Here is a 13438-nt window from a genome sequence, read left to right as displayed (position 1 = left end):
ATGAGTGAGGTGAATGGGAAACACTCAGACTTCTATTTGCAGCAAAATTCATAACCTATGTTCCTACTTTTAGTAAAGATGTCCCCCACGATGGAACTTTCTGAAGAGTTTTGGACATGGAGGATCAGATAAGAAATTCACTGGCCTCTTTTAAATGTTGATTTACCAAGGCAGACCCATTAAATTTAGGACAAACCATAGCAAGCACTGGCAGGAAATAGCATTTATTTCATGCTAGATTACATCTGAATATTTTCATCAGGGCCAAAAATATTTAGGACACTGAATTAGAGTCTACAGTGGATAACTGGGATATGTCCAGTGGACACAGGTATGCTTCTCAGCCTCTTGCTACAGTGGCGGTCCATTGTACCTTCTGGGCTCTCTCAGTCCATTTGATTAGCAGCTGAGGTTAATCAAGACCAAAGCTGAAGGTAGTATAAGCTGACCTGGTTAAACTGCACTGATGTTAAGAGACATGCTCCAACTCCTCTGTGCTGTTCAGTCACACATTTCCTACCACAGGCCTCTTCCAAAGTTTCCTGCACACCTTTCTCCACAATTACAATTATCTCTCTGCCCCACTACAGGTTCCTTTTCACATTCTAACCCTCCTCTCGAACAACTTTTTCTTGCTTCCTGCCATTTGTCTAAAAGATTTCATAAATGATGATGTTTTACACCAGAATTGAAATCTAAAAGGTTAATTGCATAGTTTAGTATTGTTGAATTTTATCTTTTGACTTCGATAAGCTAATTAACATTTAAAGACTTGGTTCACCAAGATGCTGCAGATGCTTAGAGGTATTTAGTGATGCAAAACAACCCTAAATCTGTCTTAAAAAACTACTGCTCTCTGATAAGCCACACTCCAAAATAGCATGCATCCATATCTACTAGAATAGAATGCACACACATGCACATAAACACATGCACATGAATATATGATGAGTTTTTCTATTTACAAGACATATAATAATAATTACTGAAAGAAATTGTAATGTGTTAACAGTGCAATCACTTCTTTACTTTTTTGTGATTACTTGTTCTTGATATAAACATCCAAAACAATTAACAAGCAAAAGCTATGTGTTAAGTGGAATTAAGGTTTTTGTGTGCCTTTATGCAGTTTAAAGAGGAAAACACCTAAAATAATGTTACAGTTGTGGTCAATCTGTATTATTATGGAAAACATCAGAAATTTGTTGTTTATGCATAAGATATACAGAAGAAAACGCAGGATAGAGAGATACACAGCAACCCAAACTGCCCTATTATGATATACAGCGATCATGATTACTCTTAAGATATGTGATGTTTATGCTCCCACTGTGGACAACTTTTCTTTTTCGAGAGAAGAAGTTGTCTTCCACAACTCCTTAAAGCTGTTTTACTGAATTAAAAATAATAATAAAAAAAAGCTATGTAGACAGATCTATTGGGCAATTACTGGGGGTTACACTTAGATTTTCTTCTAGAACTTCAGTTATTTTGATACTGTTTTTATGGCATCCAGAACATTACATCAGAAGAAAAATCAACATAGAAAATGTCCTTGGCATTATTTGTGATTACACTTTGCTAACATAGTATACTGTAGCACTTATTTTCTTACCGGTATCTATGAACAAATATACCCTTAAAAATAGAGTTCATCATATTTTCGATTTCATCTTGGTTTTCTTGTAGCTGAAAAAAAAAATAAATAAAAGATCACTGCTCATTATAATTTGGTATTCTACAATTCCTTACTCGGAAGCGCTAGAAGGACCATGGAACAGCTCTTAATTAATTATTAGTAAATTCCCCGTTTTCTGTTTTTCCAGCACATGCTTCTATTGTGTGCAGACACATACGTATGTATACATATATATGCAATGCCTTAATGTAAGAAAGTTAACATTCCCTTAAACATCAATTAATTTAGTACTCAATTAGTCTTTTGAGGTAATTACTGTTCTTTTCCTATAGAAATTCAGGCACGTAGAAGCTATGTGCTCAGTAATGTCAGCAGTCCACTAGTCAAACAGACAGAACTGCGAATGGCAACTGAAGAAACAAAGCCTGTTACTGAAAGAAGTAGCTACAGACCAGGAAGTCACCCTGAAAAACTCAACGTCCTACTTAAGGAAAGTACTTCTGCTCAATCTCAAATATAAATTTAAGTTGCTTTAACTTCAGCGCCAATGATAACCGAAACTCTAAGCAAGAAGGCCTTCCAGAATCAGAGCATGGGTGCATACCACCAGAGCACAGCTGACACCCAGTTCCAGGCCTCAGATTGCAAAAAAATCAAACCGAACCAAACACCGAACCTAAATAAAAAAGGTGCTACGAGTAGTTGGAGTGTTTTAAAAACATCCCTTAATAGTTCCATGTAATATGACTGCACTTTATAAGTACTACAGAAAGTTTACTTTGTGTCAGTGGATATGTTAATAAATCCTGAAAGAACATCTTGGAAACAACTGAAGTATTCTCATATTGTCGTCTTTTGTGCTAAATTAAATAAAGATGACTCGATTACAGCAAAACACAGTTTTGTTAAATAAGATGATGCCAATTTTATACAATCAACTTTTGGAACAGAACTGCTACAACACTCGAAGCCATCATTCTTCCTTCAAGGTGTTTTTTAGTGTCAAAGCAGAATACCACAATATATGTTAATATAAAATCTTCATATTTTCAGCATGAAAACCACAACAGAGCCTTACTAGTACAGACTGTATGTATGTACAAAACAATAAGAACTGTGTAATCAGACATTTAACAGACAAAATATCTTAAAACCAGAGGCAAAATTATTATCAGCTGTTTTGTCTTCCTGCATAACATGAGCTCATAAACACTTTCACTTAAGGGTTTATATTTTTCAAGCCATGTTTATAAATATTTCTACAATACCTTCCAGAAAAGATCTAAAGTAGCTTGCAATATTCAGTAAATGAAGTCTCAAAGCTTCCTAAAATGTAGGGAGGTGCAGCCTCCATTTTGCAAATGGGAAAACTGAGGCATGGGGGGATCTTGACTAAACTGTCAAACACCTGAGAAAGAAATAAATTTACTAGTAAAAGAGATTGTGTACAAAGAGAGTAATTGGGTGCATGCCTGCACTGCGTATACCGAAGGACTGGTACACTAAACAAGTATATTTAGGCATGGCTTCTGTTTTCAGCTTAAGCTCAACACAAATATGAACGGAATAAATACTCAATCAAGAATTTATATAATGCAAAAGAGAGAGTGAATCTCTAATCACTCCTCAGTTGTGGCTGATGTCACAAGCTGGCAAACGTCCCCAGAAACACGGGGCTAGTACACACTATGGAATAAACTGAGGATGGGAATGAACCAAGAAGCCCCAGGAGGATGTTTGAAAACCTACTGAGGCCCTGAAAGGCAAAGGGGAAGCTCCCTGAGAACTTCAGGTATGACAGAGGTGGACAGAGGTAGGACAGAGTGAAGTTTATGAGCCATGAAAAGGTTAAGATGCTAAATGAAAGTGTACTTTGACATATCTTTGAATGCAAAATCGAGCAGCTACAAAGAGTAAAGCACAGATGAGGGGACAGCATGGATGGCTAACTCTCTCCTCCTTTTTCTACAAGGAATCTACAGCTCCCTATTAATACGGTAAATTATCAGCTATACAACTGATACAGGGATCCAGGTGTTGGGGCAGAGCTGGTGTAGGAGAATCAGAGTTTTCGTAGTTCCAGGTGAGATCCATTTTACTTCAGTGAGCATAAACTGGCCAAGAGATACTGTTCTGAGCTATTTAAAGATCAAAAGTACTTTGTTGACATTTATGAATTATTTTCCATCTCCCAGCCACAAACCAAGGCACTGGTATAAATAAATGAAAGTCAGCATCAGCATTATTAGTGCCAGTTCTTGTCAGCTCATGTACAAATGTGTCACTTATCACTAAGATAATGTTAACTTCAACAGAGGTGGGGTGTTCACAGAAGACTCTCCATCTGCTTAATTCCTATAGAATCTTTTGTGCACTAATATTTAAGAGATGCAATATCTACATGTATTTCAGCTTCAATAATGAATTAACACCTCTTTCACATATTTGATGTTTCTCTGTAACAGTTTTTTACACTTTCAACTTTTCTAGATCATGTACTTCAATCTGAACGCTTAACTTCAGGCATCTGGAGAGGGACCTGCCTTTGGATTCCCGCTCTTACCAATGCTAAAGTAATTTAACATTCCCTCCCTCAAATCTAAGTAAAAACAAGGAGAACATTCTCCTGTTGACTTTGCAGAAATATTGGGTAACTCAAAAAGACATGTATGAGAAGCATAAAATTTGAAGTACTACTGGCAGCAACTAAAACAGAACTTTTTCTATTTTGGGGCTTATTGCAGTACAAAAATCATCCAGTTTGAAAATCTCACTGACTAGAACAGACCGTTAATCTGCTCTCACATTAGATATGTAGAAGATGACACAAGAATGAAACCAGTTAGAAAAAGCATTCTGTACTTTCAACTTCTAATTAATTCCCACACTTAGCTTGCAAACTGGCCTATGTGACTTCATGAGGATAAACTCATGCTGATGTAGGTGCTTATGAAGTTTTATTATGATGGCACTGCATCAAAAGAATCAACTGAACGTGCCATCACTGAATGCTATTGTAAATTTAGCGTATTTAAAAACACGAAATAAACAGTACTATCTTAGGAATACTTACACGGGGCCATTATGCCATTTCAACCTAACGAAGCTATTTTATGCGGTTTCCTCTGCTACGCTTACCACCACACATCTGAGAATGTGTTCAGTCATCACCACTTCTCCCTGGCTTACAATGCAACATTTTGATTAGTTTTCATGTGTGGTGGTATGAGAGAGACTGAACATACATGCCAAGAAGTGAAGGCTGCCAAATGCTTAACCTTTATTCTTTGTTCAGGGTTTCACTGCCCCATGTTGGCCTGGGCATCAATGCTTCAAAGCCTGCCCAGCAAAGCCTGCCCAGAGCAATTATATACTGCATCTCCAAAAGACATTGAAAAGAACAGCTGAAGAACAAGTACAGGAGATGTCCACAGACACTGAGATACTGAACCAAGTTCTTCAATGTAAATAGCTACTTGTCCTTCTCTGAAAAATTCAAGCAACCATTAACAAGTGTGGAATAGAAACTGTGTTCTAGCTATTTTAGCTAAGCAATTCTGCTTTTCAAAATGCTTTAACACTGACATGTTTCCTTTAAAATACATGTATTTTCCTTGCAGTTAGGGCATGAGAGGTGGTTCTTGCTTTGTGTCTTATTAAATTGTGTGCTATATTCTAATAATTATAAAATCCAACAAAACTTTTGATATGGATTGCAGGGGTAAAATACAAAAAAAATACATCATTGTAATTATCCCCAGACTAGGACTATAAAGTCAAGCAATTTAAAGTCAGTTATACATAAAAGATGTGCACACAGGTAAGGTGCACACAGGTAAGGCAGACAGACATCCTTAATTTGCCACAGAGTAAAACAGTGGTGGAGGAAATGTATTCAAAACGAATATATTACAAATGATAAATTTAAATCTAAGTCATTATCTCCATATATACTACAATCTCCATATATACTTGAATTCTTCAATCAATCTTATGAATTTTGCATGGTATCCTTAAAGATTATGTATGTTTGTGTGTATTATGTATCCACTTTCTACTTCTTATCATTTTTAGATTTCTTTTAAGTACAACTCTAAAACTGCATTTCCTGGGACACGGTATTTTATTTAGGGATCATTACAGCAACCTTCTAAGGGTTTTGCTCACCTAATGCCAGACTGGTACTCACTAAAAGTGACTTTAATGTCTTCCTAGCCTCTTCTCCCTGAGACCAGGTGCTATAGCCCCTACTCCCATGTTACTTGAAAGTAGCTACAAAAAGAAGTACTAATGAGACACTACGTAGTAACTGCAGCAATCAGTGGGAGAAACGGGCAGCATGATGATGGACTACATGAGCTCTCTTTTCAAAATCTTTCTGTGTAACCATAGTAATGTTCATATACAACTTGAGACTAGTTTTCTTCTTGCCTGGTCATGTGTATAAAACTGAGAACAGTAATTATCTTCTGTGCAGAACAGCACACAAACTCAACTGCATGTAATAATACAAAATTTTAAAGTGCAGCCCTAGTAACATGCTTGAGATCACACGAACACCACAGCAGAAGTAATCTCTCATTTCTTACTGTGGTACTAAAATCACAAACCACCCTGGACTTTCTGTTGGAGGTCGTGCACGTGTACCAGGAAAACAAATCATCTTTTCACTTGCCTCTTTTCTTTTCTGAAGCAGCAGCTCCAATCTTTCATTAGCTCTTTTGCCAATCATTTTGTTTCTCTCAGCTTCGTACTGCCTCTGTGTATTATCCTGATGAATGCTCAGGTTTAAGGCAACATTCACAAGAGCAGTCATAAGCTTCATAGCTGCAAAAGCAGAACACAGAATATGACTCTTTACCTGTAGTCAGAGCTCAAAAATATTGCCTCAAGCAGATCCACACGCAGAGAAAATAACCAACTTGACCCTGGCACAGAACCACTTGGACAGCCACTTCCCACCCCAAAAATACCCAGATAATTTGGCTGACCTAAAAATCAGAAATCAGAGTACACATACCACATTGAGCTCCAGACAGCTCCCTTCTCTCCAGAAAATATGCAACTTCTAATGTCAGAGCAAGCACGTGAACCCACAGGATCAGTGCACACCATTAAGCCAGTTATGTGCAGTTACAGACATTTCTCTGTTGAGAAATATCATTATAGATGCCTCCACACTAAAGGTAACCAGTAACTTCTGAAGATTAGTCAATTTGGAAGGGACCACAACATTGTTTCTCTGAAAGAAAAGTCTGACCCTGCTCTAAAGTCAAGTGTGTAATTGCATAAAAAATATGATTTGAACTTCATGTGCCCCTTTATACACATTTTCAAACCTTCTGGATCTATTATTGTTTATGCATATTTTTCTGTCTTAATTTAGTTTTACAAAAACATTTCTAAGTGTCTTTCCCATGTTCTGTGTGGTTACATAGAATATCACAATTTACAACACTGAAAACAGCAAAAGAAATTTATCGATCAATCACATTCTCTCTGGCTAAGTACGCAGCATTGTCCTCAAGTTCAAAAAGCAATTATACAAATGGAGAACTGAAGCTACTCTTATAGTTAACTTTGTCTTATCTTGCTATTGCTTAAAGTTTGCAAATCTAGAAGTACCTACATGTCTTCTTCCCTTAGTTTCTTGCCATAATGAATAATTTCTCATTCAGATTGGCTATCATGGATGAAAACTGAAAATAAAGACCTCAGAAACACTCCTTGAAAAATAGATGAAATTCTAAAAGTAGGTTTTCATAATTTTTATCAAGACTGAGCTTCCTTGCATCATGCTGACTTCTGCTCTGCAGAGTAGCAGTATAATGAAATGTGCAAAAGCTAGCCTGAAGAAAATTTGCAGAATCAAAACAAAGCTCTCATGTTTGTTAATAAATAAAAATAATTAAGTGTATGGCAAAATCAATCGATCTAATGGAAAAAGCCATCAGTGACTTAAATAACGGAAGCCAGTTGTGAAAAACTTAGGCCTTGGCATTTGCTCATCCTTGCTGGCAGGTTCTAGTTACATGATAGCAACTATTTCCTCTACAAAGCATGGTTCCTGGGTCATGTTTCTAGTGCATGGGGCTGTTTCCTCTTCCCAATCAAGCTTCTCATACTTTTCGAACATCTGTCCCACAAAGGGGTGAACCAGGGGCGACCTTATTGCTCTCTACAGGTACCTTAAAGGAGGCTGTAGCGAGGTGGGGATTGGTCTGTTCTCCCACGTGCCTGGTGACAGGATGAGGGGGAATGGGCTTAAGTTGCGCCAGGGGAGTTTTAGGTTGGATGTTAGGAAGAACTTCTTGACTGAAAGGGTTGTGAGGCACTGGAACAGGCTGCCCAGGGAAGTGGTGGAGTCACCATCCCTGGAGGTCTTTAAAAGACGTTTAGATGTAGAGCTTAGGGATATGGTTTAGCGGGGACTGTTAGTGTTAGGTCAGAGGTTGGACTCGATGATCTTGAGGTCTCTTCCAACCTAGAAATTCTGTGATTCTGTGATCCTGTAATCTAAATAATGGTCTAAGATGTGTATTATTATTATCCTAACTCCACGATCTCTTTCCTATAAAACAATCAATCATAAACTAAGCAAAAAGCAAATTAAAATCACCTGGAATTGAAGATCAGTATCCAGTATAAACTGGAAAGAAATTGTTTCCATCTCTGATTAAGTAACTGGCACAGATTTCCAACAGGTTCTTTATCTCCAGCTCAAGTAGTGTTTACTTTTGAAGACTGAATTTGTAGAGGCAAACTCTCAATGTGGTCAATTATGTCTGAATTATTCAAGGTTTATTATTATTATTATTATTATTATTATTTTAATTTTATCACTCCCAGTTACCAAATAAAGTGAAGTTTACAAGGGGATTTCAAAATAGAGTTCAGTTCCTCTAAGTTCAAAGTTTTGATTTTCAGTTTGAAAATCAAGCTCCAATCACATCTGGACTTGGTTTCTCAAAATCACTGGTAATCCGCTTCTTACTTAGATTAGTGAGAGATGAAATTAAAAAAAATAAGTCTGATTTCCACTGTGGGTGTTGAATACTTGGAAACCTGAGCAAATCTGAAAGAGGCTGACTGTGAAAACTAACTACATCAGTAAAAAATAACAGCAGCAAAAATATTCAGATTAATGACAAACATCTCCTATAAAAGCTTCACATATTTGATATGATCTATAAATGGTCCAGGGAAAAGTCTTCCAATAAGATGCATTTCAGCACATGAGGTCAGTAGAAGGACATTACCTGATGGAACTAGTGTTAGACACCTACATCCAAGCTAGAAATCCTGGTATTGCTTTATAATTGGAGAAAGACAGCTACTTCTACACAGCAATTAATCCATATTATGGGAGACATCTAATATAGGTCAGATGATACACACTCTTAGAAAAGTCTATTTCTATCTAGTGATATAATCATTGCCTGACTTAAATGTAGGCAGGTGTGTTGAAAGGTGCAGCATGGCCAGAGGTAGAAGACAGAGCGACCTAGAATATGGCCCAATGTTCCCAAATTTTATGCTTCTCAAGAGTGAAGACACAGATTTCTATTGACACTTAGAATAAGTTTTGTACTCTAAAATGCCAAATTATAAAGGCATGCTAACCAACAAATGAACTAATAAAGAAACACATGACTTAAGTATGCCACTTTTGATTCACAGGATTTACTGGAGTCCCCTGTGAGGCTTAGACATACTCCCTTCCAAAAGGAAAAGTGTATTGTCAGTAAAGTTATACCATGTGTGTTAATTGGATTTGATACAGCTTTCCAGAGTTCTCAGGACTTGCCAAATTCTACCTATATCAAAACTAGCAGTAATTCTCAAACCAACTAACCTGTAGTAACTCCTTTGAAAACTCCCTTCTTTGTGCTTTGTTTACTTACCAGCTAACGTACTGGTGTGCCTGAAAGCCCGGACCTGGGAATCTGACAAACCAGTCAGAAGAGAAATCACCGTGTCCATCATGTATTCATCATAGATGATGCTATACTGACACTGTCGAATGAGCACTCCAATGAACTCACAAAAATTGGATCGAAACTTCTTCCACTGTGGCCCAGGCATGGTAAGTGGGTAATCACCACTGTCCTGAAAAACGAGAAAATGAGCATACTAAGTAAATACAGACCAAGTTTCTAAGTTAAACAGTATCTTTTTCCTCCTAGCTAATGGAAAACAGCCAGAAAAAACAATTTATTCTTCAATAAACAAAGAAACTTGTTGGCATGAAAACCCTTTTTGAGAGATTTGATCGTAATTTTTCTATACTTGCATTCTTATCTCTGCATAGTCCAAAATATGCATCCAGACTAAATTATTTTTCTTATATCCTGGGTTAGGAAATGCAGATAAAGGATAAGCAAGGCACATTTCAAAGTATTTAAGATCAAAATCTAAAGAAATTCTCACGTGATTGAAGGGTTGTATCATTTTCCACTCCCGACCTTCCATCCCATGTTAATATTCTAATCATCTGGCTGCCTCTCCCCACAAACTCTGCTTTATTCAAGTTTCCAGTTGAGATCTTATCAGAAAGTAATGATTGCCCTTTTGTGATCTGATAAGCTTACCCTTTTTCTAGTGGTTAAACCTACCTTCTGATAGATGCAATAGATTTTTTTTCAAGTTTAATTCCTCTCCAAGACTAATTTCTCACTATTCTTCTTTCAAGCAACCAAGCAATCTCAGTGAGGCTGTCCCCCCCAATTAGAAAACACAAGCCAATTCTAGATTATCCAAAAGATCAAGGCAATTTTCAATTTTCCATCTTGAATCTCTCACCCAAAATAGGAAGTCAGCAGCATAAAGGTTAAATCTATCTGTACATATTTATTCTGTTTTTGGGAAGAACAAGTATTTCTATTACCTTAGGTCTTGTCTTACTGCACAGGATGAACCTTGTAAAGCCAGTAACTTAAGAGCAGAGGAGCTCTAATCCAATATGCTTTAACCTATACTTAACAGAAGATACTCCACTGCACAAACCAAAAAACTTACCAATTTTAACTAAATCACACATTCCAACCATACTAAAATGATTTAAATGATTTAAAATACCAAGACAAGCATTTAAATGTTAGAAAAATACAAAACTGTAAGGCAGTCATAGTGACCCATAGTTTCTCTTTCATTACTATGCTGAATAACATTACCTTAACAAACACTATTTTTCCTTCTAACTTTGAATACCCAATTTGAGAGAAACAAGACCTTTGTTAAAAAAATAAATAAATAAATAAATAAAAGTTTTCACGCTCCTGATACAGAGATCTCTTAGCATGTTCAATTGTAGCTGTGAGTTCTAAGAACTTTTGTAAGTCAGACCAAAGTGTTTGATATTAAAAACCAGATAAACAGCAACATCATTAACTGTGTCGTGTGTTTTTAAGTGTTCTTTTTATTTCTTAAACAGTCTGTTTATGCCTAATGCTTATTTGTGAATTTCAGCAAGGCACAGTGTCTTGCCGTCTAAATATGAGCCCTGTATTAGGCTTTTAATTATATAAATTTAGTACTGAAATTAAAATGCTGAAGGCTTCTCTTCAATTTGCCTGGCAGTAACCCATATGAACACCCCAGAATTCTTTTACCCTTTTCTTCTTCCAGCTTGTACCTTTATCTTCACAAATAACCTCCAGATTAATTCTCTGCCTCCAGAGCACCTGTGGGAACTCTGTATGTGAGCTTACATAAATATTATATGCTTTCTAGATGTACAGATATGTAACCTGTAGAACAGAACTGCAGGATCTCTAGTGCTGTGCAAAACTACTCATATTTGTATGATGTATTCTTAACCCACAGTTACATATTAGATGGTCCTTTTGAAAAGTATGTGAAGACTGCTCTGAGAACATCTCATCTTCTGAAACTGGAAGAATAAATCGCCAATAAAGCTGGTTTGCTGGATCATTTATTTCTGAATACCAATAAAAATGTGGCATGTTGGTGATACCAATATATGTGATACCTGATGGTACAATTGTTAGAAAACTGAAACGAAGCCGATTTATTGCTCATCTGCTACTGTAGCCCAAGAATTATGAGGGAATTTGTCTATGAAACGCCTGTGCTAATAAGCCAAGCATCCAAACAGTGCAGCAGAAAAGGCTTCTCTGCGGAATTCCCCATTTCAATCTGAACTGGTAGCAGCAATGAATGAAGCTATTTCCATCATTTCCAAGACCTGTGCAAGTGTTCTTCTATTCATAATAAGAACAATTAATGGTCCAATCCCTGCTGCAAATACAGAAATCAGAACCAACAGCCAGCTGGCTACTGCAGCACTGGAAGAAAAATGAAATATCTTAGAAAAAATAAAGGAAGCTGCAAAACTGAACATCTACAATGGAGATTAAGATGTTTTCTGGGCACCATACTGTGCTAGTGAATACACAATGCAAAATTTTACTCTAGCTATTACTACACTTTTGCTATTTTCTCCTAATAACTCTACGGTTGTAGAATATATTTATCAAGTTGCAAATACAAAAAAGACACTTTATACCACCTACACACATGTACCAGTGAGCACTAGCCCCTTTCAACTCCAATCTGATACACCAGACCTGGCATTTTAGGTACAGGGAGGAAAATACAATACAGAAGTGGATTGCCTCCCTCTGAAAATGACAAGTCTAAAGATGACAATGAAGGTGGCAGTAGCCCTAAACATCTGCCTTGTCTCAGGATGACACAGGGGAGATGGACATTGGGATTTGGGAGTTCTGGGGTAACAGAAGAGGTACTACAGATAAAATGCCAACAACAGTGGTATTTAGAATGAAGAATCAAGAGGGCTGTTGGTCATCTGTGTAGAAAATGCTGATACTTTACTGAGATAATATATGACCACCTGACCCAGCTTCCAATGTTGAACTCTTTCTCGCTCCCTTTTTTTCACTGCTTATTATAGAATTGGCAAAAAAAAAAAAAAAAAAAAACACAACAACAACACACACAAAACTAAAAAGAAACAAACAAACAAAAAGAAACAACAACAACAAAAACAAACAGTGGCTCAAGGAAGCTGTCTAGTCAGTCTACCTGGCATCAGGGAGCACAGCCAATAGCACTGCTGAAAGGAGGCAAGAAGTAGACCTGCTCAAGCTCTCTTATTTCTCCAGCAAGTAAAGAAGGGCCGGGGGGTGGGAAGGATCAAGACAATCTGCCAAATCTAGCCTGAGCTGCCTTTAGTCAAAGGACTGTCACTAGCAAATGGTGTCTGCAACCACCAGCTACTTATTAGCTATTATTCAGGCAGTTGGAATAGGTGATCCTTAAAGATCCCTTCCAGCTAACTATTCCATTATCTATTATCCAGACCTCCCAGAAACAAATGACTGTTGTTTATAATGAAGTGGTAAATACAAACCGAAGGGCCAAGAACTTGACTAATGCCAAGCTAATCACAGTCGTAATTTTAAAATCTGGTGAAGGCTGAGAAAGACTTTTTGTTTCATTATGTATTTTACCCTGAACACTAATGGAAGCTGCTCTCATTCTGTAACTTTATATTTTGGCTCGTCTTTTTTCATGACGTATGATATCCTGCTATGCAGAGAACACTCTGAAATACTACAATTAGTAAAATGAACAAATGGCTCATATAACAATTACAAACTCACCGTGCTGCAATCACAGGATATACGAACATCACCAACTGCACCAAATTTTAAAATGTTTTCCACTGCTAACAGGGCATGTGTTTATTCCAGATTTCAAAATGTTCACTGGGTTCTGGTCTAAGGCTAACAATTTCATGCTTTAATACTAAAA

At 37.0% G+C, this 13438-nt stretch overlaps 1 protein-coding gene across 3 annotated transcripts in view; it reads right to left on the bottom strand.

The window, feature by feature from the left end:
- Nucleotides 1–13438, bottom strand: part of STAG1 (STAG1 cohesin complex component) — a 178068-nt gene that overhangs the window by 68643 nt on the left and 95987 nt on the right. For all 3 annotated transcript variants that reach the window (XM_084292195.1, XM_084292196.1, XM_084292197.1), the window contains exons 7-9: nt 9544–9748; nt 6315–6466; nt 1616–1689 (exon numbers count right to left, since the gene is read on the bottom strand). In XM_084292195.1, the coding sequence (XP_084148321.1) occupies nt 1616–1689; nt 6315–6466; nt 9544–9748 (431 nt within the window). The remainder of the gene's footprint in view (nt 1–1615; nt 1690–6314; nt 6467–9543; nt 9749–13438) is intronic.

Source organism: Netta rufina (assembly GCF_964035555.1).
Source record: "Netta rufina genome assembly, chromosome: 9".
Lineage (NCBI taxonomy): Eukaryota > Metazoa > Chordata > Aves > Anseriformes > Anatidae > Netta > Netta rufina.
This window is presented reverse-complemented; position numbering and strand designations above follow the sequence as displayed.